This window comes from Mizuhopecten yessoensis, unplaced genomic scaffold (genome assembly GCF_002113885.1).
Source record: "Mizuhopecten yessoensis strain PY_sf001 unplaced genomic scaffold, ASM211388v2 scaffold6683, whole genome shotgun sequence".
In the NCBI taxonomy this organism is placed as follows: Eukaryota; Metazoa; Mollusca; class Bivalvia; order Pectinida; family Pectinidae; genus Mizuhopecten; species Mizuhopecten yessoensis.
In genome coordinates this window covers 2586001-2611962 of record NW_018406672.1, presented here as the reverse complement: position 1 = coordinate 2611962, position 25962 = coordinate 2586001, and the positions used below count along the sequence as shown (strand labels likewise).

General features: G+C 35.3%; 1 protein-coding gene across 1 annotated transcript in view; it reads left to right on the top strand.

Annotated features, from left to right (window-relative positions):
- LOC110452448 (guanylate cyclase soluble subunit alpha-2-like) overlaps positions 1–16089 on the top strand; it is a 65175-nt gene extending 49086 nt beyond the window's left edge. The window contains exons 7-11 of the mRNA XM_021500996.1: positions 3359–3497; positions 5557–5723; positions 12891–13034; positions 13399–13553; positions 13670–16089. Coding sequence (XP_021356671.1) covers positions 3359–3497; positions 5557–5723; positions 12891–13034; positions 13399–13553; positions 13670–13871 — 807 coding nt within the window. The 3' untranslated portion in view covers positions 13872–16089. The remainder of the gene's footprint in view (positions 1–3358; positions 3498–5556; positions 5724–12890; positions 13035–13398; positions 13554–13669) is intronic.
- The last annotated feature ends 9873 nt before the right edge of the window (positions 16090–25962 follow it).

The following is a 25962-nucleotide window of genomic DNA, read 5'->3' as shown; positions in this document are numbered from 1 at the left end:
AAATAATTAGACAAGTGACACCGACCATAAGTGAACATATCCAATGAAAACGGGTTTTTTAGTCATTAATATGTCACGAATATTTTGCTATAATAATGCATTGACTTTATAGTGGTTGTAGTTATTACTCAGAATCGTTCTAAATTGACCTTGTTTTCAGGTCTTCTATGTAGTTTTCTTAAAGGAAAGATTATCGAAAAGAAAACAAATTGGCATTTGTTCCTTGTCCAATATGGTTCTATTCATTCATGATCTGACAACTGCTATCGCAAGTTAATCACTTTCGTTTTCTGTTTTACATGACCTAGTTTTACCAAGATACTTCAGCAGCGATAGAGTTAACCATTATATGATTGTGTTTCCTCATTTTCCATGAATTCTACACAATCCCGGTTTTTATGAATATGTAACCATTATCATAGAAACATTGCATGATTTTATATAATGGGTCATAACTCCATCAACATTAAAAGGGGATTTGCCTATATCTACAAATACTAAAGATGGACTTTGACCTTATCTTGGGAATTTAGATATAGCAGTTATGTGTAGTTGTCCTGTTTAACACAACAATGCATTTTGCGCATGTCTGAGTTATCGGTTAAGGGGATGTAAGGGTCCCGTGTCGGCTTTAAAAGGTAGAAGAAAGGCCTACAATTGAGTTGTTCCCCACTAATGGGCTTAGCCAATCCTGTATAAAACTTTAGATAACCTATTACACGAGAGTGAAGTATTTGGAGTGGTATTCTCCCCGATAAATACGTTGACTCTAGGGGCATGTATAAAGGTTACCAAAGATGATTTAATCATATTACTTAGTATTATGAATTCCCTTTTCTTATCTGATAGTTCAGGTTTAATTCTGGAGATATCCTGACCTTTTGGATCTTTGTACAGTAAACAGTTGTGTTCTATTACCAAAATTGACATCTATGCTATTACACCGGTTGGTCTAGTTTATCTCATACTGCCCGAGTTCTTGGCCAAGTACAATTTGGCTTTGTCCCATGGTCCCGCTTACAAGACCTATCACTCCGAGGTCGGTAGACACGATGTCTATGAAAGAAAAAGGATCCCGGAAAAGACTGCGGTTCTGATGAAAAATAAAACTACAGCAGGGATAGGCTTTCATTGTATCTAAGATATAGATCGCATACATTTTGTCCTCTAAGCAAATTTGACCATACCTAGAGCCCGATAATCGGTCTGTAGACGTCTGTTTGGAGCACTATTGGCCAAATTGTCCTGATGATTTCAGTTTTGGGCAGTTTCTACCATCACTGGATCGAAGGCTATCGCTTTCGGTCAGTTGGGATTATCCTTTTGTTCAGATCTTGACCTGTCTGTTTTCGGTACCGCTGATCATATTGTGGATGCTATGTTTATTTTTGGATTACTTAACATCTTTAGACTAGGCACGTCTTGTTTGGTAGAACTGCACTTTTATGGAACGGAAACTTCTGTTGTCTGCTTAATGGAGTATAATAAATATCCTCGGGTCTATATTGTGATATGAAATATGAACCACATAGAACTATAGAACCGAAAGTACCCAAGGGACAAAGATTGGCTCCACAGACATAAATTGTTCTAAAACCAACACTATACATGTACCACGCACTATTACCATTTTATATATAAGTACATCCCTATACAAAGCATTAATTAGTAATGAATGGAGCACTTATATAAACCGAAGCTATACCTTCTAAAAGGTTGTTAGAGGTATTATAAGTGACTATATATGCGCATCCCTGCTCATTTACCATAATCGTTCTATTGAATCATTAATAACGTCGTGAGTGACTTGACATTTTTGCCATGATGTGTGCTATCGTTTCTATAGGTAACTAATACGTCATATGTATAATTATATTAATATATAAAAAAATGTTGTAAAATAGGATTGAAAAGTGTATAATGTTATTTAATCCTAATTTCAAATCGAGATCAGGGCCCAGTTGTTCAAACAGTGATTAGCGCAAATTATATGTCAAATTGTTGTATAATTAGCAAATATATTAGAGTAAATTGCATGCAAAAGTTACAATTGACCAAATTGTTAGAGGTTGAAAAATGTCGTTAAACAATGATTAAGCTAATCACATTCTGAACAACAGGGCCCAGGATACAATCAACGAGTTATTGTTTTCCTTTTATAAGTTACGCGTAAAACAAAAAGTTCCGTAAATGAACACCAAGAGACAGATTACAACACAATTGTTACCGTTATTGTACTAACTATTGCATTTTTTTTTAAATGAGAGGAAAATTAAAAGTTGCTAGATTTTGAGATAATATTATTATCTTTACCATTGTCTAAAAACGGCAATAATCATCCTTGCCCAAATTGGTTATCATCAAATTGTATAACGTCCTTTATTAAACCTGCCATCCTCTGCTTTGGTGTGGTATCATTACCATCAGTGTATGCCTACATGGCGTTGTCGTGTGTAAGACAGAGAACACGTATCATACCCGGTACCAATAAGCTGTAACTCAAACCAGTAAATGATGAAATACGTCATTACTGTCCATACCAACTGTCTATTTCTCTCGTATTGGAGCTGCTTGCATATTTCATCTATGTCAAATGTAAATTTATTGTCCGAGATATTCGTTTATATGTCTAGTTTGAACTCTAGGAACACCATTGCCCCAATAGTGACCGTTGGTCATTGGATGTGGTCAATGTTTGTTTGGGGAACAATAAATCACACCGTAACACGTTATACACAACGCTGTTCATCTCGGCAACAAAATTAGGCACGTCCTGACTAATTCAGGCTGAGATGAAGCTTATCGTTTGGGTGATAAATAACACCCCAGAGCAGTTATAACCATTGGTTAATTATCAGACATGTGCCTGAGGGGTCGATACCAATAGGACTTGATACCCTCTACCCTACTGTTTTTCGTTGGAAAGAGAGTTACATTATCTTACTGTCTACCATAATTAAACAATCGACATGAGACATAATCGAGGCACCGCATGTGGTACCAGGTGCGCTTATCCCCACAGAACACATGGATTTGTCTCCATTTTTGTAATGTTTCATAACATCTCAACGATTTTATTGTGTGGTCCAAAGACTCCAGTTCTCGAGACTGAATTTCGATTTTGTCCTTTTGTATTAAAGCTGTGATATGTTGTTTTCTGTTTTACTCTGTTCTAGACTTTTTGTTTAAAAAAAAAAAAATGAACCCCGGTATGCTGGTTCGAGCGGGTTGGAGTTAACAGGTGTCGTATGTTTGGTTTTGAAATAAAAATAGAAAACAATTAATAAAATACAAGTGATCTCCATTTTAAACTAAGCGTAAATAATTAAAAAATATGGGGTTTTTTTTTCTGTTATAGGCAAGTTTGAAGAAACGCATGGAAGAGCTGAAAAACGGTATCATTGAAGGCACCAAAGCGGTGGAGCACGAAAAGGCCAAAAACATAGAGCTCCTCGAGATGATCTTCCCCGCAAATATTGCCGAACGTCTCTGGAGAGGTAGGCTTTCGGTTTGGCCTAGAAACAAAAACTCCGATAATCTAAATCGCAATATTCATAATCCATTACAACCCAAAAACAATTCAAATAATTTTAAGACGATGTTTTGATGCATGATTGAAATTGTACAATTATAATTGAAATTTTGATAAATACTAAGTGAAATATTATCTTTACAATTTTCCTAACAAAATTGTACCTGATGTTATATTCATACCTTTATCAATTCAATTCGAGGTAGCACTCGATTTTGTGTTACTGATATTGATTTTTAAATTCTGTTTATTTTCTGGATGACAACCCTATTATTCAAAGACAAATCATACGAATAGTTTATTTCGTTTTACTCTCTCCTAATGTATTTATATAATAAACCATGCTCTCAGATAGTTAATTAATGTCAGGAATCTATTGAATAAGAAACAAACAACAAGTTGGTGTTTCCTATTTTTATACGTCGTGCTTTTAAGATTCAATGATCTGGGTGGTATTCTAATGCGGAATAAAATCTTGAGATATGGCAACTGAAAACGAACGTAAAACACGCCAAATGATTTAATTGTCATTTCTTAGCACTGTTTAGTTATGATGAGTATTTGTTCATGGAGAAGTATACATGTATAAGACGTTATGAGTGCAAATTTCGTAAATTGTACGCCAGTGACTCGCGTTACGAACGCGAATTATGTACAGAGTATACCAGACACTCGAATGACAGATGAACGCAATTAGTATTCACCTGTCTCTGGTGTAAATGAACGCGAACTGTGACAGTATTAACATTACTCTAGTGACTTTTGTAAAGTGTGTACAGTGTTCATCAGACAATGAAATGAGCGATGAACGCAATTAGTATTCACCAGCATCCCGTGTAAATGAACGCAATTTGTGAACAGTGTACACTAAGTAGATGATCGAGTGAGTAATGAACGCTATTCGTATACATGAGTGACTCCTGTGAATAATGAATACACGTGTGATTAGTAAGAACGATGAATTCAACTTGTGCTAAAGAGGGAGTCGAGTGAATGATGAACGCAAATGGTGTACCTTATAGAATAATGATTCGTTGAAATGATGAACGCAAATTATGTACAGTTTATGTCAGTGGTATATGTGAATTATGAACACAAATTGTTTGAATTATTCACCGGCGACTCGTGTGAATGGTACATCTTATCTTGTGCATATCACACAAATGTTAAAAGTATATTATATACTGTACAGCAGATATCTACTCAAACTTGAGAAACCAACGAGAACATAAGATTTAAGAAAGTATAACAGACATTTAAAAAAGTATCCGACACTTTGTAAATTAGGAAGGACATCCATAAGAACACACAATGTTATAGAGCACCACAGGAAGAACAAAGTAAACGATAAACATAACATAACATATAACAGTTGTCCCCTTGTGAAGTTAATCAACATGACAATAGGTAACCGGCAGTCACATAACTTTTCTTCGGTAATTACCTCCGTGAGATAAGACCAAAACATAGGAAATTGCGCATGCTTCATCAGTGTTCGAACAATCTTAAAGCGACTAAAGTCTCAAGATTCTAGATAAATGTTATCATCTTTTGTCGGCGGATAATTCCTGCAAATTCGGGGGTTTTGTTCCTTGTCCTTTGCTAAAGGTGGCATTGAAAACCAAAACTAATTTGCTGCGCTTAATTGTAAAGTCATGGTTTTATTTGTGTGTACCATTTTCTATGTTTTGGCTACTTCATTTGAATATTATATTTAGCGTTTATAAAAATTCCTTCAGTCCGATGACCATACGACTATTTTCAATCGTAACACTTGTCATTCATCAAGTACAAAACCAAAGAATTCAACAAAAGTGATATGTATGAGATGTGTATTCTTTAATTCCTTCTAGTTTACTTTCATTGCTTGACATTGCGCCTCACTGCGAAACAGTACTTTTATACTTTAAAGTGTATCAATTACCCCTTGACTACTGTCCATGATTCTGACTAATTATGTAGTCATAATTAGACATAAACTTTTATATGACATATTATCTTTGGTTTTTTTTTCTCTCTCTCAGGGGAGACAATCGATCCGATGAAGATTGATGACGTCACGATGCTGTTCAGTGACATCGTCGGGTTCACAGCGATCTGTTCGTCTTGTACTCCAATGGAGGTCATCAGCATGCTGAACTCGCTTTACACACAGTTCGACTACTTCTGTGGCGTGGTAGACGTTTACAAGGTATTTATAGCGTAACCTGTACATACTTATGCCTCGGTAATTTAGAAACTTGTTTTATTTCTATGTTAATTGATACTTTGTTGCTGGAAAACACGCTTATCTCAAACGATAGATTAGTCCCTTCTTCCGTTGTTGAAACCAATTTCAGTTCGCCGTAAAGCAATCCATTAGAACTTTTATTTGACTGTAATTACTAAGCGACTTTACAGTAAGCGACTATTGATACATGACAATGTCGTAAAATGTGTCTGACGTTTTTAGAAGGGGACATTACTCAACTAATTTTAAAAGAATCGTTAGATACATTGGCGTCGCAAAACCGATTCTTACTTGTTTCCATTGAGGTACTGTTCCCATACGAAGTGCGATCGTGATGTTTCAATGAGAGTGATCACTTATCAGTACATGTTCGTCAGGGTTTGACGTCTTTCAGGTGTCAAACGGTCGCTTTGTATGTACGGTTATCATATTTACAATCGGGGTTTAAACTATCTGCAACATCATTCCCCTTTGTTTTCTATACACAGTACATACAGATGATGTCCCTATAACGTGTTTGAGTTAATGGTCACACGTCCATCTTGTTTTGTTTTTTGTAAACAAATGGTCTTGAAAGGAACATATTAATGAACCTTTTTGTAACAACATGCATTTTATAGACTACTGTCGCAATACTGTATAGGATTTTGGAACGAATCAGATCATTGGTATTGATTTTGAAATGCACATGCTACTTTGACGTCATTTCAACTTTTTTACAGTTTAGTTTTCAATTCATCTCCTATTCGAAAAAAGACGTAAAATCACAATTACGTAGATGTGCGTCTGTCGTTGCTTTCAAAGTATGGTCATACACGTATTAATTGATTTTATTCTGAAACAGCAATTTTTAGCACCGGAAATAACAGATGATATTTAACCGTTTAAAATGCAGCCATTTATATGTATTGCATACAATATACCATGAAGATAGATCCTCACTGGTATGAACAACCGCTAGTTTAATCGTTGCATGATTCTCTACATTTAGATATCGTTCATATAACTCGATAACCTAATTAATGATATATATATATCAGTCAAACAAGAGCGAAGCAAATAGTTTCGAAAATGTTAGACATCTCTGAGATTCTATTAAATGGCATTGATAATGAATTCTCTATATATCTGTTGTATGCTTGATTTTTGGTTACGTCCCCAGAACAAATATGTTGTATGCTTAAGTTTTAGTTAAGTGGTAACATGACCAGCACCAATCTGTTGTATGCTTAAATTTTGGTTTCGTGACCAGCACCAATCTGTTGTATGCTTGATCTTCGGTTTCGTGACCAGCACCAATCTGTCGTAAGCTTGAGTTTTGGTTACATGATCAGTTCATATTTATCATATTTTTCGGTAACGTGAGCATCACAGTACAAATCTGTTATATTCTTGATTTGCGGTAGCGTGACCAGTACAGCACATATCTGTTATATTCTTGATTTTCGGTAACGTGACCAGTACATCACAAATCTGTTATATTCTTGATTTTTGGTAACGTGACCAGTACAGCACAAATCTGTTATATTCTTGATTTTCGGTAACGTGAAAAGTACAGCACAATCTGTTATATTCTTGATTTGCGGTAGCGTGACCAGTACAGCACAAATCTGTTATATTTTTGATTTTCGGTAACATGACCAGTACAGTACAAATCTGTTATATTTTTGATTTTCGGTAACGAGACCAGTATAGTACAAATCTGTTATATTTTTGATTTTCGGTAACGTGACCAGTACAGCACAAATCTGTTATATTCTTGATTTTCGGTAACATGACCAGTACAGTTCAAATCTGTTATATTCTTGATTTTCGGTAACGAGACCAGTACAGTTCAAATCTGTTATATTCTTGATTTGCGGTAACGTGACCAGTACAGCACAAATCTGTTATATTCTTGATTTTCGGTAACGTGACCAGCACAGTGCAAATCTGTTATATTTTTGATTTTCGGTAACGCGACCAGTACAGTTCAAATTTGTTGTATGCTACAATATGTAGGTATACTAATACATGTAGCCTGTATATAATCTGGATTGAATTACGGCTAATTCTGCATAATAATTGACATCTCGTAGGTGATGTACGACTTTAATTTCCGGATCAATCAGACAAATAAACTAACGGTAATAAGTCTCAGTTGTGTTTGATTTTAGTTTATATACAATATTCACATATATGTTATGCGAAAAAAAATATCATAATTAAATGAGGATCAAGAAACATCGTGTAAAACTGTTTAAAAGTTATGCTTGGTATAAGCATCTATTTCACGACCCGAAGAATGTTTTGCTTTTTAAATAGATCTTTTATAATAACCATCCAATGTCAAATATTATTGACTTTCAAGATAAAGCATTTTTTAATGAGAAACATCAGCATGTGAACCCCACAGACCCGATACAAATAGTGTTTAAGTGAAATAAATTGACGTTACTCAAAACATCAGGTACACTGGATAACTACATCCGGCCTATAAAACAAATAACGAAATGAGAATAAGAGAAATATCGATTCGAATCGAAGCCATAACAAAATCGAAAAACAATGTTATACTGTTAATATTGCAGAGTATCCCATGGGCTTACCGAAAGGTAATGTAATTAAATAAAAAGGAACGATATGTTCTCTTCTTTATACATTCTTGGTATTGCCAATCTTGGTAACGAGACGCCGACAGATATAAGACCACGGATTGTCATGACTACGTCATGGCTCCCCTCCAAATGCCTCAAGAACAAGAAAATATACATGTCACAAAAAATCATGAGATATATTGAAAACCAAGATGAGCTTGGAAATAGAATAGTTTTTATTCGTAGATAATTAATTGTGTCTAGGTTTAGATAACAATGCGGCATATTCAATCATGATTCACCGAGGTGCGGGGTTAGTGAAGGTAGGTTATGTCGTTCTTAGTCATCTGCATGCATTTCAGGCTATTGGAGTCGTGTCTAAGCTATGTACGTGCAAATATGCTTCAAAGATACAATTTCTTGATTAAATTCAACTTAGGATATCATGAATCGCCAGCTTTAAATGAGTTGAAAGGATTCAAGAGGAACATTAATTTACAGAAAACTTATATTCGTTGATTGTGGTAGATAATTACATTTTGATCAAGGAAGCAAAACAGTATTGGAAAAATGCTTGCTATAACTTATCGTCTAATGATTAACTTGAGTGCATGGCATCGATACATTACCATGGTGATATATGCCCACAGCATCAAACCGCGAGCTCACGTGAACTGCATGTCAAAGATAATGGGAAAAAGTTGTTAGTGTCCAAGACTTCCACGAGATTAAGTCATTTTGTCTGATATGTGACATGACAAGTGACAACCAGTGACAATTTAAAAAGGGAAATCACTTCGAAAATAAATGGATTGGACTTCCGGTTGAGGATAACTCGACAATCGGTAGGGCACTACCTTAGTTTGAATCACCTGTGTGTTTCTGACGTTCATCTCTTGATATAACCAGATAGGTAAAAACAACAAAGATTTAGAAAAGTAATCGTCCAAATCGAAAACAGGTGCAAACAAAATCGGTCAATCGAGGCATACACCATACGTTAAAACATGGAAGCTATTAGATGCTTAAACGCACATTACCGATGCGTATGAAGTCGCTAAAATGTGTTAATCAGCTGTTTATCTGACCGACCTACTGGCACATTTCTTAATCGAGTTTCGTGGGAGCTGTGGATACTTAAATCACACCCAATCTGACGCCATTTTCTTAACAAAAAACTATCACTACCCCCTCCTTCATCCCTAACCCCAAGTGACATTAAAGGTTTAATGTTATGTTTATATGCAGAATATATAGTAGGCAAGACCGTTGGAGAACGCTCCGCTGCGATAAGGGGGCACAATAATTCAAAAGATGTTCTGGTCATGTTTTAGTTAAACATATTTACCACGCGAATATTTGTTCATACCTTGATGAAAATTTATGAAATCTCCATTAATGATTCTTAATTCACTCTCGCTAAAGACTTTATTTGATTTTAGATTCTTTAGATGGAAGATTACATAAAGCGTACCATATTGAAGATACTGGATCTGCAGATATTACTGCGATGACTGTCACAGCGGTTTTCCGCTATTTTGTTTATTTCTAGCATAACTTGTACGTTATTCACCACTTCCGATTAGTGTGAGAACATAAGAGGGAGAGTCGAACTTTTATTCTTTACACAATTTCTATAGGATTGATACGTTTAAACAAATACAGTGCTTTAGGACGTCATGGTTTAAATGAAAATGCATTGTAACACCTTGATTCACGTCGATTTCTACTCGGTCTGTTGATAAAGATATTGTTCCTCGGACACATTATGCATGTCTAGAAGGAAGAGGTTCTCTAACTCGCGATATTTCGTACCTTTAAATAATTTGAAAATAAAATAAAATCTGGCTCGATTGTATGTGTACCGCCTGTGTTGTAAAGTTGTATGTGTACCGCCTGTGTTGTAAAGTTGTATGTGATACGCCTCTGTTGTTAAGTTGTATGCGTACCGCCTGTGATGTTAAGTTGTTTGTGTACCGCCTGTGTTGTAAAGTTGTATGTGTACCGCCTGTGTTGTAAAGTTGTATGTGTTACGCCTCTGTTGTTAAGTTGTATGTGTACCACCTCTGTTGTAAAGTTGTATGTGTTACGCCTCTTTTGTAAAGTTGTATGTGTATCACCTCTGTTGTAAAGTTGTATGTGTTACGCCTCTGTTGTAAAGTTGTATGTGTACCACCTCTGTTGTAAAATTGTATGTGTTACGCCTCTGTTGTAAAGTTGTATGTGTTACGCCTCTGTTGCAAAGTTGTTTGTGAACCGTTTCTGTTGTAAAGTTGTATGTGTACCGCATCTGTTGCAAAGTTGTATGTGTACCGTTTCTGTTGCAAAGTTGTATGTGTACCGTTTCTGTTGTAAAGTTGTATGTGTACCGCCTCTGTTGTAAAGTTGTATGTGTACCACCTCTGTTGTAAAGTTGTATATTTTACGCCTCTGTTGTAAAGTTGTATGTGTACCGTTTCTGTTGTTAAGTTGTATGTGTACCTCCTCTGTTGTAAAGTTGTATGTGATACGCCTCTTTTGTAAAGTTGTATGTGTACCACCTCTGTTGTAAAGTTGTATGTGTTACGCCTCTGTTGTAAAGTTTTATGTGTACCACCTCTGTTGTAAAGTTGTATATGTTACGCCTCTGTTGTAAAGTTGTATGTGTACCGCATCTGTTGCAAAGTTGTTTGTGAACCGTTTCTGTTGTAAAGTTGTATGTGTACCGCATCTGTTGCAAAGTTGTATGTGTGCCGTTTCTGTTGCAAAGTTGTATGTGTACCGCATCTGTTGCAAAGTTGTATGTGTGCTGTTTCTGTTGCAAAGTTGTATGTGTACCGCATCTGTTGCAAAGTTGTATGTGTACCGTTTCTGTTGTAAAGTTGTATTTGTTACGCCTCTGTTGTAAAGTTGTATGTGTACCACCTCTGTTGTAAAGTTGTATATTTTACGCCTCTGTTGTAAAGTTGTATGTGTACTGTTTCTGTTGTAAAGTTGTATGTGTACCGCCTCTGTTGTAAAGTTGTATGTGTACCGTTTCTGTTGTTGGTATTAGGTCGGCTATATTGTTTGGTTAATATTGTATTACAATGTATTACAACATATTACCCTTCTCTCTTCTAATCCTTCCCAGTTTCTTCCCTAGCTCGTATTTGAAGGGTCTCTATGTAGCTTGGTAATTAATCACAGGGTATTAACCCTCTCGATTCTAATAACGCTATAATGACAAATCTATTTGGGCGAGTTACCCTAACTAGCAGTACGGTCGATTCGATGGGGTTATCAAGCCGTTCACAAATCCTAATGACTTTCCGTACCGATGAGCTATAAAAATCCGATTTTAACCGACAATTTTCCTAGATTTCCTCTTACGTTTCTTTATCTTCAAAAATAAGACTTAAGCAAGTCATCTCATGAAGCTAAATATGGACGTAGCAGAAAATAACAACGCTGATGTGCCCGCAAGACACTGAACGGACTCCCCTTATCAGGATTATATGCAAAAGACCCATTCAATGGATTGGCGCATACAGATTTTGTTGGTCAGTGATGTGCGTATTTTAAACAATAACAGGTTTAATGATATCTCCATTATACACACGTTCATTTTCAATTATAAAAAATAAACTGCATATTGGCTCCACATGGAAGAAATGAGTGAAATTGGTTAGAGAAGTCCCCATCGATAATCTATTTGTCAATCAAAACGTTTGGGTTGTAATTCGGTTGCTCGTACCATTTGGAATGTGCAAGTAGTAAAGTTTAGATTCCTGTCCAAACGAAGAATGTAAAAAACACTAGAGAGTTCCACTGTTTGTGGTACGCGGTTTTTTTTTATTGACATTGTATTACAGTTAATATAGCGATAGTAATTTGATGTGAAATCGATTTACAAATGTGTACATTGTAAGTTTACATTGGCTAAACATACAACTAACTCGATTTCTGTTTAAATTACTTGACATTTTTGTAAGATATCATTTTCTGTTGTGTCCTTCCTTGTTAAGACAGTGACAATTTAGGTAAAACGACGCCACATGTTCCATGGGTCTCCGCTAGAACCTGGTACTACACAATACAAGTTCAATGATCTATCGATTAAACTAAAAAGAAAATACATTACTGCCCAGACGACAAAAAAACATTTAAATGATTCACATCTTTGACACGTAAATTATGAGGGCAGACTTATTTACAGAATGTGAGGGCGTATGCAGCTTCCGAAACTCTAGGTGATTTTCTTTCTGTACAAGGTCATAAACCTATCACCATCTATGTCTTCGCGGTGATAAGAAAATGTCAAAAAGACGTTTAAATGTGAAACTTAAGTATTCTTCAGAGTGAAATAAGCATGTGCTAGACCTGTGTAAATGGATCACTGATAAGAGCTATATTGGTATCTAATTTATGATGTGATGTTTTGTTACCAGCCGGAAGGTATGCTCATTATTTTATTGTTCAACGTGATGTATCAACGCTAGATAGAGGGCGTGCTTTTTACAATGTGACGTTTTCTCACTTCTGCAATGTAAGGAGGTTTTTTTTTAACAATGTGACGTTGTTTCGCTGTTAGGTGGAGACAATCGGAGACGCATACTGTGTGGCAGGGGGTCTGCACAAAAGGTCAAGGCGACATGCCCACCAGATCTCATTCATGGCATTGAGAATGATGGCAATCGCCGCGAAGGAACGATCAAAGGACGGGAACGCCATCCGGGTACGTATGACAAGCGGTCACGTGGTGACGTTTTTCGTGGATAATCGAGTGATTCCGGGCACTATGGTTTATGATATCATTTTATTAATTATGCCAGTAGATGGTTGAATCACCTGAAAGTCGCACTCAGTTTGAAATGGAAAAATAGCATATGGATTGAGTTTTGGTGTGATGGTGTGATGGGATTGATAATACTAACAGTTACTAATAATCATAATTCTTTATATAAACCTCTGCTGTCAGTAAAAACGACAAAAGTAAATTTCTAGAAATACTCCTCTGGTAAAAGACTTTGCCACAAGCAATGATATCTGAGTTTAAATTTACATTTTTCAATCTTCAGTTTTTGTCACTTTATCTGTAGATGAGGATTGGGCTCCACACTGGTTCCGTTTTGGCTGGAGTCGTTGGAGTGCGCATGCCTAGATACTGCTTATTTGGAAATAACGTCACTCTGGCAAACAAGTTTGAGAGTGGGAGTGTGGCAGAGCGCATCAACATCAGTCCGACTACCTACACGTAAGGAATAGTGTTGTACACCGATTCCTATTTTAAAATTTATTAAATGAAATTGTGGTTTAACATCTTAACTGGCACAAACGGTAATTCTTTTTTCCATTTTTTTTAAATTTCAGATGTATTTCAGAAATAGAAGGATATTCATACACCCCGCGGACTCGCGAGAACTTACCAGACGGATTCCCTGAAGATATTGAAGGAACCTGTTACTTTTTGGACGATTTTAAATTCCCAGGGGCAAACAAAGAAGATCCAGATGTCGATCACATTGCCTTACAAATGGAGGAATTTAGGAGAAAGGACGTTGTATTTACCTGATCGGACTTCCGGTTATTTGAATTTGACCAATCAGGAAAGATCGTGTGCGTTGCTGCGGATTATTTATTTATATTTTCATACCGTCCAGTTGTCTCCCCTTAATACACTTTAACGTAGTTAGAAAAATACACGATCAAATGCCTTTTCATTTCAATGCTATAGACAGCAAAATTTTTATTTTTAATTCTTCCTTAGGTGTGTGAAACCATGTACTTTGTTTATGAGAAAGAGTCTACCATTAAAGAGACGGGTGTTATATCGAGTACGGATTGCATGTGATTTGACTTTCCACGCGATTCTACCCCCATATTCATATAGTTATGAAATAAATGTAGATACAAATATTTATGTTGTGTATATATATATATGTATATATAATGTTATAGTACAGCTTTATATATAAGCTGTATAAGTATCAAGGGACTGAGACAATCGAACATTATCCTTCGGGAAAATGTTTAAGCAACGAAACCAACAAAGTGCGATTTCAATCTTCACAATCTGAAAGACGGGATATGACGTATATTTATTATGTGTTGTGCATATAAAGTAACATGTGATAGCGTATCACAATATGGCTTCCACTTCCGGTTTCAGCGTTGCTGTATAATAGATCATGGGTTACTGTATAAGATTGATATGGTAAAAATGAACAAAACTATTTGTAATCTATTCCTCGTTTACATATTTGCACTGTGATTTCCATATAGAAGTGATAGTAAAAAAAGATCAATTATATTAATAAAGATAATTTAAGAAATTAACTAAATCATTATGTAATATCTGCAAAATTATTGTTAATTCACTGTATTAAAGATACGGCTTTATATATAAGCTGTATACTTATCAAGGGCTTATATATTTTACAGCCTTTATATAAAACTGTATCATGTTTGACAGCAATATAATATCAATTGATGTTTGAAGAATAAATTAAATTAAATTAAATATTAACAAAGGCGATATTGGAACAGTTCCTGCGTAAAGGGTACTTATAGCTCAAGTACGCTGTATCACGTACAACTTAGACGCAAATGTAAAGCATGTTGACAAAATATTCCTGACACATTTACCCAAGTGTTACTCAAGCGTTTACCAAGTATCTGTCGCCATATATAGTTACTGATGGCCATGGTTTATTGGATATATAGATGTGTAGAATGTATATCCTATGTACAGGCGTTTTGTGATATTTATGTTGGATTGATAACATTAATAAAAGCATGCATTGTATCAATTTTAAAATAGGCATTTAAGCGTATGGCTAATTTATAAATTTATTGTTAATACAACTAAAGGATATATATATTGCTTGGAAATAATTATTATTTATGACTATTTCAAAAAATATTGTCACCATGTCAAACGGAATGCATAGGGATGTATCTTAATTTAGATGCTAAACATAAAATTTAGGGACCAAAATGTTGACTTCGAGAAAAAGGAAGTGTTCAAATTATCGGCTTCGTTATAAGAAAGTTACACTGTATGGATAGTCTAGAATATGATCTTGAAAGACATTGTTAATGAGTCGAACCCTTGTGATATCAATATTGAATATGTCTTATATTTGATTTAACCACGTGACATATATATATACCGATAATCACTGCAGGTTCATGAACCACGTGACCAACACGCATTTATGTTGTAGGATATTTCAATACTAGGTTGAGACATTTTATAGAAAATAATGTTACATGCATACGATAGCGTTGACTATTAAATCTTTTTAAACATGTCTTAAAACCATAGTTATGCTTTCATGTGTCAATCTGCAAATAAATAATCGTGGCCCCTGTTTGTTACAAAGTGGGTCTCTGTCGTTTATTGTTAAGCCTTATACCTTACTTCCATGCGCTTTGTGTTTATCTCACTTGTTTTGTTTTTTTATCAACAGTCTTTATATTCTTTTTCAAAACTGATACATTGTATTCGTAAACTTCCAGATAAACAAGAAGTCTTCATTGTATTTCTATGAATGAAAAGTTTAGCAACGGTTACTAGTTCCTGTTAGAACAGATATGTTGCTTCTTAGGAAATATACATGTAACATGAAACATATTTATTTGTATGTGTATTATAAACACGTTATCGTATTTCAGTCCGCTGTTGTGTAAACACACCAATGAGGATGGACCGGATGTGTTCCTCTTTTTCTTCTGTTTTCATGTTTTTATATATATTAATATTAATAACTTATTTGATCATTTTTTTACAAGAAACCTAGATATTGTTTTCTTTCGTATCGTATTTTTATGAAAGAAAAAAACAAATGTGTGTCTCCCACCAGAAGTTTTTATTTTACTTCTATTTACCTTTTTTAAGATTTTAATACACAAAGATGATATATTGATATATGTACTAATGTTATTTTAATATAGCATTATCGAGATATGAACATCACAGCATGTATTATAAACAGATATTCAAATGTACGTCGTATGTTCGTCGATGTTTGTGTTCATACCTTGATAATTACATAAAACCACAAACTAAATTACTTTTTTTTTCTAATATTTCAAATACTGTAAACGTATTTATTTTAGCGGTTGTGTTATTTTAGTGCTTTTCGCGATTTAATTAATTATTGCGGTACTTTAGGTACGTGGTGAATGCGCCAATTGAAGTTCTTATATATTGTTCTGTATTGCATATTTTCGGGGTGTGACAATTTATAAATGCGCTGATATTTAAAAAAAATTTAAAAAAATCCGCTAAAATATGAGTACGCAAAAATTGTACGTTTACAGTCGTTACATTGTATGTGTTTGTTTGTTTGTTATGTCGAATTTTCTTTTTTTCTTTATGTAAGTATTTGAAATGGCAATGATTAGAGACGAAATATTCTGCAACTTCCGTAGTTACTCGTTTCACTTTATTATTGCAACACATTGTACTGTAATCCGGTACATTTTGATAGGGTCAATTAAATATAAGAGCTGACACTCTCGTAGCACAGGTATAATCCTCGGAGATCTCACATGGATACCAGGTGATTCAGGTTATTTAAACGCATTTGATAAGAAACCAGCAAGGAGAGTGGAGAGAGAGAAAAAAAACCATTATTTTATCAATTAAATCAGTAAGCCGATCCGGCGGGTAGAACGGATTATGAGGTTAATAGTTTCGTTGCAGATATTAAGGAAATCATCATACCGTAAGTCTATGATCAGGTGATGTATACAATCGATATTCTGTGTCTTTCATCCACTGCTGTGACCCAAATGAAATAAAATAAATCTGTGGTTTATATCACATTCTCCGATCTTTTTAATGAAATGTGTTATTTACCTAATCTGCGGGCGTGCTGCGTACATATCTAATTTGACGCCTCCTGATCATCAAAGATGGTTAATTTGTTCGCAAAGAAGTTCGAGATTCTCAGATTCTCCAAAGATTGTCTCGTGATAATATTTATGTTTGATCCGCGTTTGGTGAACTATGGAGGATAATATAGCTGCAGGTTTTTTCATTGAAATTATTTTTAGAATGAAATAGAAACAAAAATGCACAGAATAAACAAAAAGTGTGAAATTACAGAAAAACACATTAGGCTTCGATACTTGCCCATCTGTCAGACTTATAACGATAGCGCATATCGCAGCACATTTGACCTTCGGCAATGCAGAATTCGTGCAGGGCTAATCTTCACTGATAGTTGGTGTCATTGATAACATACCTAGTCAGCTTAGTATGATTGATGTTTAAAAGCAGATGGCTTAAGTTAAGTCTTCTGTTTATAGTTTGTAGATAAGTAAGCAGTCTTTCCTCCTACTAAGTGTATCAGCCTATATATAGCCGGTAAGCCAGGTCTCTCTGAAATAGTTCTCTGTTCGATATGTTCCCGTGTGATGATATCAACTCAGGAATTTCGGCTTGGCTAGAGTTCAACGCCTTCAGAACTGCTTAAGTCATGTGACGACGGTGTCCATTGATGCTCGCTGCATTCAAGCACCGCTTACAAAAGCCGATAGATTGATATGTACAAACCTGTATATGATGTACGACATCCCACCATTGCGATATTTGTTGACAACAGGCTTACCAGCATCATCGAATCGAACCTCCGGGGATTTTGCTTACATTCACTCCCTGCAGAGAGCGAAACCAACCCCCTTGAGTATCGAGGATGGCTTAACAGAAGTAACTAAGAAGACAGCACCTAAACAAAAGTGTAAGAAGGAGGGACAATATCGGGGACCTCTCGCTTAACCAACTCACTTATAAACCACATCATTGGCAAAGAATAGTATCCTTGTCTCCTCTTATCCTTCATAGTGATAAATAGCCAGCATAATAACAGCAACACAGATAATTATTTCAAACAAACTTAATATTCATTTTTTGCCAATATTATCAAAATTATCATGTTCATCGTATTTAACATATATTTATCATATTCCTGTTCGTACTGTATATGATAGAACTGCCAAGTATAGAAAGGAGATGTAGGAAAGGACTAGTGGCGTTTAGAGTCATATACGGCATCACCCGGGATTTAGGATTGCATGTAGTTGTGATATTCATGATCTTGAATAAATTAAGTATGCAAATATGAAATTTCATATCCATCCAAAAACTGGTTTAGGAGATTTTTCATTAGAAATTGAGACACCAACCCGCATTTTCATAATAATATGCTTAAATATCGTCTGCTGTGCGCTATTTGGTTGAAAATTGGCCATTTTGAAGGAAATCAACTAAACACTCTTCAATTTTTAAAAGCCTCCGCATGCAACAAACAAATGGATATTTAATATGCTTGAACATTTTCATACCAGTGTTCCTTCGTAGAAATGAATTTTTGTTTGTCACATGCGGAGGCTTTCATTTCTGCATACTAACTGTCCAAAAGAACAAACACATTTTGGCTATTTCTGCATAACAACGCAGTTTAATTGCAATGGTAGGGCATCTACGCATGCGCATTTGAAAAATAATAAACCAAGAGAAAGAGCTCCAATTAACCAATACGATGTTTATAACAGAAATTTGTGAATGAAAAAGCTGTATTTTTACATTTTATGAGCCCATCGATGATCCATGGCGTCTCAGGTTCTTTGTATCTAACATCAAAACCATTTATCGAGCATAAAGTCACAACGAGACAACAGAACAAATATTTACAATATTATCTATTTATCATGAAGCAGAAATACCAACATACGTATGTATTTGGGATTAATTTGCGGAGGTGTAAATCTTAATGCGACATAAAATCGTCAACTCAAGACCTTGATGTACTTCAATCGTACTCGTATATGTCACAGATGACCTTGAACTCTCATTGCATGATGACTTATCTGCACTGCCAATAATATAATGCCTTAAGCTTTTAACTCGTTGTGTATTTAAGTTCCAACTAACTCGACATATGTCTACTGTACGAGAAATAATTGAAATGGGCCGTTCTTCCTTAATCAGATTATCTGACGTTATGGAAGCTATATAATATGATCATAATGGCAACAACCCATAATACTCTCATCCATTACTAGTTTGATCATATCATCTAAAAGATACAAATACATGCTCTTTGACTGAATTTATAAACATACAATAGCGAGTGTATCTATGTCATGTGGTACCTTCAATTGTTTTGTAAACCATATTTCAGACTCACAAACATCTTTTTAACTTTGTTGTTTTCGAAAGACGTCATGTCCTACTGTTTCAGTAAGTATCCAACGGCACAACTACCTCTCCGTCAAAAACTGGAAACTGCCGAGAGACATGGTATTTTCCAAGAGTTAAATACTGTAGAATTTTATACCACGTGATAAAATCATTGACCAATAAAAACGGAACAAATCAAACCAAACGTACAAACATATCAAAGAGATAACGCATACATGCGAGTATATCCAAAGGGACAAAAGATACAGGGTATATTGGAGTGCAGATACATTTATAATTGTGTATGCTTTATAAACAACTGTTTAGGAATTTTTGAAATTCACTTATTCTCTCGTGTTTATAGTGAAACTCAACGTGTCACTATATATGTCGATACATCAATGATGAGAACGTTCTAATACATAAATGTTGCAGCGTGAAACTATTTTTTCGAAGGACCTTGTCGAAAAGGATTGCAAAATGGCACCTAGTATCTGTAATATGCAACCTAATCTTGAAATAATGCCGCAAGCACCATACCTTGAGTTCAATGATGATTAAAAAATTTATTTTTCATATCCGTATGAACTGCAATGTATATATATATATACCAAGTTGACAACTGAAAAGCACCATTCGATCTATTTACATTCTAACCAAGAAGCCATCACTCACCAAATTAAACACTTTCTCTCAAAATGGTTATTTTGTGCGTACAGTTAAATTAAAAATATTGAAAGTATCTATTCGAACGATTGATAAACAGCCATTCAATGTGCTATAGGAGAACTGTCAATAGTCATAAAGACAAATACATGTACACAAATATTGTCATGATCAAAATACGTGTTTCTTTTTCGGTATTTCAAAATACTGAATAATGACAAAATAACCAGGCTGACTATTGAATTACATATGGACAGTGTCCAGTTGATTTCGGACAGCGATGTTTGACCACCATTATGGAATGATCGATGATGATAAGGACTCTACCGCGGGTGTATTTATCAGGATGGAGCAGGTTTCTTGTGACGTTTTCCAGAATGAGAATGCCTGCGCTTGACACCAACAAAATGAGTTCGGCCGCTTGTGACATTTGTCTGATTGAGAAAACGTCGCTTGTGCCATTGTTGACTGATGGCAGTGTCGGAATAAATTTAAATCAAGGCACAAGACACAAATAATAATAAAGTGACACTATCGAAAGCACAAAAGACATATGTCCCCATGCTAATGTTTACCATAAGAGTAAACACTAGGAACGCGCATACATCCAGCTGTCAATTGCTTGGCGTCCTCTTTCTGTATCCGTAATTGATATTCCGTCGTTGCGTATTGCAGAGTTATCTTCTCTTAGGAACAGGTATTGATTGTTACGTCATTGGTCTGTGTGAAAAAATTACGTCATTTTCTCAAAAATTGATGACGTTATTCTCACAAACAAGTGACGTAACAATCAATACCTGCTCCCAAGAGAAGATAACTCTGCAATACGCAAAGACGGAATAGAACATTTCACAAATAGGTTCAAAGACGAAGTTAACTAGTATAGAAGTATAGATATATTCTCAACGATTGGAAAATACAATAACGCTTACCTTTATGAACACTTAGTACTGAAGACTTCGTGCATTATCCGACATAATTGTATTGCCCGAAATTCTTCAACAACAAGTACTTACTGTCTTATCAAACTATTTTAGATGCATTCCCGTCTTGACGTTTGTTATACAAAATTACAATCTATACGGAATTGACATTTTAAAAACGATAAAAGGCAACAGACATAGACAAAGGGCTAGCACCGGTTACCTTCTAGGACCAACAACATGTTTGGACAAAAGTTGTGTAACAAAAAATTGAAACAAGAAGTTTTGAACGACTTGGCAACAACTTGAGAAGAACTCGAGAACGGATTTTCTTATTTTCCCGGCGTTTGGGAGCGTATTTTCTCAAAAAACGAACGTTTGCTTGCGCTCGGTGATGTCCCAAATCGGAAAAAATATTCCTGCAAAAGTGATCTGCGTGAGAAAATAGTTCGTCAGAAACAAATGAATATAAAGTTACGAACAAAATTGTGAAGATAGCAACACCATTATCAGCGTAAATTTGCATATGAAAAAGGTAATGACGATAAGATTGTTTTAAAAATATTTGTTTCTACATAGTTTTAAGGTTCATGATATTCCTCCGCGAAAAGTCTTCAATTTGTTCACATTTTTCACAGATTGAAGATCACCATGGAGCCTAGACGTCATTTGGAAAATATGGTGTTTAGTTGACTTTTATAAACTGAGAAATACAAAAGAAAATACGTATATAGATGATGAACACTTTATCACACAGTATTTTCAGTGTTTGTCGTGAGAACACAGTGTGATAATCTATAAATATCTGGCTTAGAGGTGAAACAAGGGTCAACATTCAAGGTGTGTTGTCACTTTACCGTGTAACCATTGACGGGAAGACTTACGTTATACTAAGTAGCCAGTTGGCTAAGGACAAAGCTTGATAAAGATGGACATTCTAGATAAAACACCAGACACGGTTCTCGTGTTTCTTTCCTTTTTGGCCTTCAGACTTTGATATAACCAATCTTATCCAGACATTGTTTATCGACTCTCTTGAAATTCAAAGATGAGCGCCATGTCACAACATATTAGTATAAATATGTTGGCTTCCCAGCCACTGAGGTATAAGACATTTCGTATAGTGTAGGTTTAACTGTGCATGATCTGCCCAAATAAGAGTGCCACACAAATGTATCTATATTGGGCCAAAATATTTAATTCAAATTATCATTTAGTCATCCAAAAATATAAACGTCCTTTAGTGTACCAATAGATATACACATCGTTTTGATCCTATTTATTTCGGATCGTTTGTAGTACTCTATGATTTAGGTAAATTTACAATTATTATCCAATGTTTTCTGGTGAAAGACATGTTTACGTGGATCGTAATTATCTGAATACGTTTCAGCTCTTGTGTATAAAGGAAGGCAATTAATAAACAAAATAAATAGAAGCGGACTTAGCAAGGATCCTTGGAGAGCACCTGTTCAATGTACAATATGTTTAGGATGTGAATGTGGATGTGACCTTGATCTTGACCTTGCCACAATGAAAAATAAGTCTGTCCGATGTATTTACTGACATGTCAATTAATAAAATTTGAGAAGTGTCTTTAACATAAAGTATCTAGAGGGATAACGGCTGACATGGCGGCAATCTTAAAAATCTTATTGGGTAAACATAGAATATCCGAAAAAAATGACTCTTCTTAAAAATTGAGTGATAAATTGTTAAGAGTACACACTTTTGTTCGTTTATCCGGAATGTCCCCATTATTTTGTTAAACTACCTGGCTATAACGGAGAAAAGGCAAAAAGAAGGCATGTACAATCGTATGCCTATCTAATACCAATATCTGATAAAGAATAATTGACAAGTAGCAAAACTATGACAGCAGATAAATAGTAATTCGACATTGAAAATAATTTCATCCACAATTTATTGCTAGTGTTTGTTTGTTAATCTGCAACGTGTTTATTAAAGACAGCAGACCAATGTCAGACGAAATTGAGAGAAATCTCGATTCTGTTTGGGTCCTAGCGACCTCATATGATCGTCAAATGGGATATCCAAGATTTTTTTAATATAATGTCAAGACTTTATCATCTTCCATATCGGTACACAGTCGCTCACCACCTTGATTTAATTGCTTATTTGCTTTGAACAGTAATGTGAAAACAAAATCACATTATTTTCTATCACTCTGTGTTTTGTAATACGCTGTTTGCTTTACGTAGACGTGCATTGGCTTTTGCAGACAAAATTACTCTCATCACGAATAAGCATTCAAATTGCTATGTCATTCTAGATCACTTGTCACAACAAGTAACACAGATTAACGTCACACACACACATGCTTGCACCTTAAACACTTGGTAATATATACAGTATGCCACAATGAATTATATACACTGCATCATAAAGCCGTGTCTAAACTGCTGTTGAAACAGAGGGACAAGTGCGTAAAATCCCCTCGCTTTATTAATATTTGAAGTACAAATAGCTGTCCAACCTTTACTTTGCTTCCAAAATTACTGCAAATATTTGATGCGTTTCATATAATACTTCGTACCCAGAAGTAACAAAAGCCTCCACGTATTTCCTGGAATGATGTGCATAATTAATGTGAAATATATAAAAATATATATATATATATATATAATGTTGAAATGGCTTTGCTGGAAATTGGACACTTATTATTGCCTTGCCCATTTTATAGGTGGCGCATTGAAACAAGGTATACATTTAATTCACTCTGAACACAGTCTGCATGATAAATTATGTTACTTAATTACATGTATACTTTACATCTGGGGAATGTTTAATATAATCAATACTAAATAATCGAGTTTCTTACATGTGTGATAAGTATTTCTCGGAGTTAACCATGCCTCAGTAGTTTTCTCCCGCAGACCAAGGTAATATAGTCTTTCGCACCAAAATAAAGCCATTCCGACAGAAGTGATCATTTGAACTAAACACATTACGCCATGTAAGGCAATGTCGTTACCAAGTACCAAGTCTCACTTACTTTGTGTGTTTCTCCCATTCTATTCAAATTGACCATTATATGTAGTGTAATTAATGTAGTATTGAATCCCCCCTGTGTATTTCCGCATACTCGGTGTCTGGCCTGGTATCAAAAAAGAATATATACAGCACCACTTACGTAAAAAGCCCTGTCAGCAATTAAGTCTGCACACGACACCAGCGTGTACATCGCCTTCTCTGTTTCCGGTTTACACAGTGGGAGTATTTAGTTTCTTTATGGGGAATTCAATTAGACTGTCATGATATATATATTCCTGCTTCCGGTTTACGACAATCAGGGAAACAAGACTTCTTTCCGGTCATTGCAGTTCTTTTCTGTGTCCACTTCGTAGCAAACAAAGGGAAAACAGTTGTACAAATGGGCATTGACGTTGTTCATATTCAGTCATCCAGAGTTTGTTTACAGTTTACTCAAAGTGGAAACAAAAAGAAAAGTCCGGGAAACGAGAAGGCATCAAATATAAGAAGAGATGGCGTAACCAGGCATTCAGAAAGGAATCGTACCCTTAACCACTTGTGGTGCACGTCGTCGTGTTAAATCCATGCAATTAAGTGGAACAGAAACGATCTGTCACAGTTAACACGTAACCATGCTCAACATTGACGACTTAGATCATGATGGCAACTCTTACACGTCGGGTTGCGCAGTCACAAAGGGGATCGGGCTTCGATTACACGATCGGACGTCAACAAGTATGGGTTCACCTGCCCGATCACGTGAGTTTTCTCCGGGTGCTCCGGTTACCTCCCACATTAAGTCCCCAGCGCGCTAGCATCCTGGCCAACAAGAGTGATTAATAAAAGTTGTAATAACCTGTTTCCTAAATGTTGTGAAATATGTAAAATTGATATTTATATTTATAAAACGTCTTCAATAGAGTGCAATTAGTATGCGGGCTTCCTTTGTATCAGTAAGGAACATTTATCTTTTGTAGATTGGATCACTTCGTATATCAATTGTCCGTACAAGTAAGGGTTTGTTGCCGGATCTTCTACTTCTTCTTTTTAACATCATTCCAAACTGAAACCATCATTCAAACTACCTTGATCAAAGTTAATTTCGAAAATTCTACGAACTTCCTGAGAACCTTGATTACCTTTCATTATTAAAATTAATTAATCCATATTGTCCACCATTCGTCATGATTTGGTACATGAACAGCTCTGAATATATTCATAAACATCACACCACTTTGATATACAACATTTTATATAGCGCCCTATCTAGCTAGAATAAGTCACTCTAAAGCGCTTTACAGTACAAAGATATATGATTAATACAATAAGTATATACATTAATCAATACAATTACTAGCATGGAAAAAGTAAGAAGATTATGTACAGATTAGTAAATTTGGTAGAAGATTATTTCAAACAGATGATTACAATGGAGACTTACTATGTTTCACACTTATGAGAAAATTATTTTCGTCTGTCTTTGGATGAAACAGGATTTTTTAAAGACAGAATATAATATATCTGCCCGATAACCAATGGCTACCAGAAAGCAGTCCACTAAAACATCTCTACTACTTTGAACATCAGGATTGTTTGATAAATGCGGCCGGTTAGGCAATAATGATAATGACCTTAGCCAAGGGTTCCTACCAGAAAAACATCAATCTACGCGGCAGACATTTTAGGTCTTCATCAAAACTGATTTGTAACTATGATATTCCTTTGTCAATCATGCTCACAAATAAAGTGGTGCTCAGTGTGTCGTTAGTGGGATCCTTACTTTCCGGAATTCGACGAATACAACATATGGTGCTGGGAACCATTCTCACTCATCTGAGTTCGTGTCTATATTTTGTGATATCTCCTTACTTTCCTATCATTTATGTTAC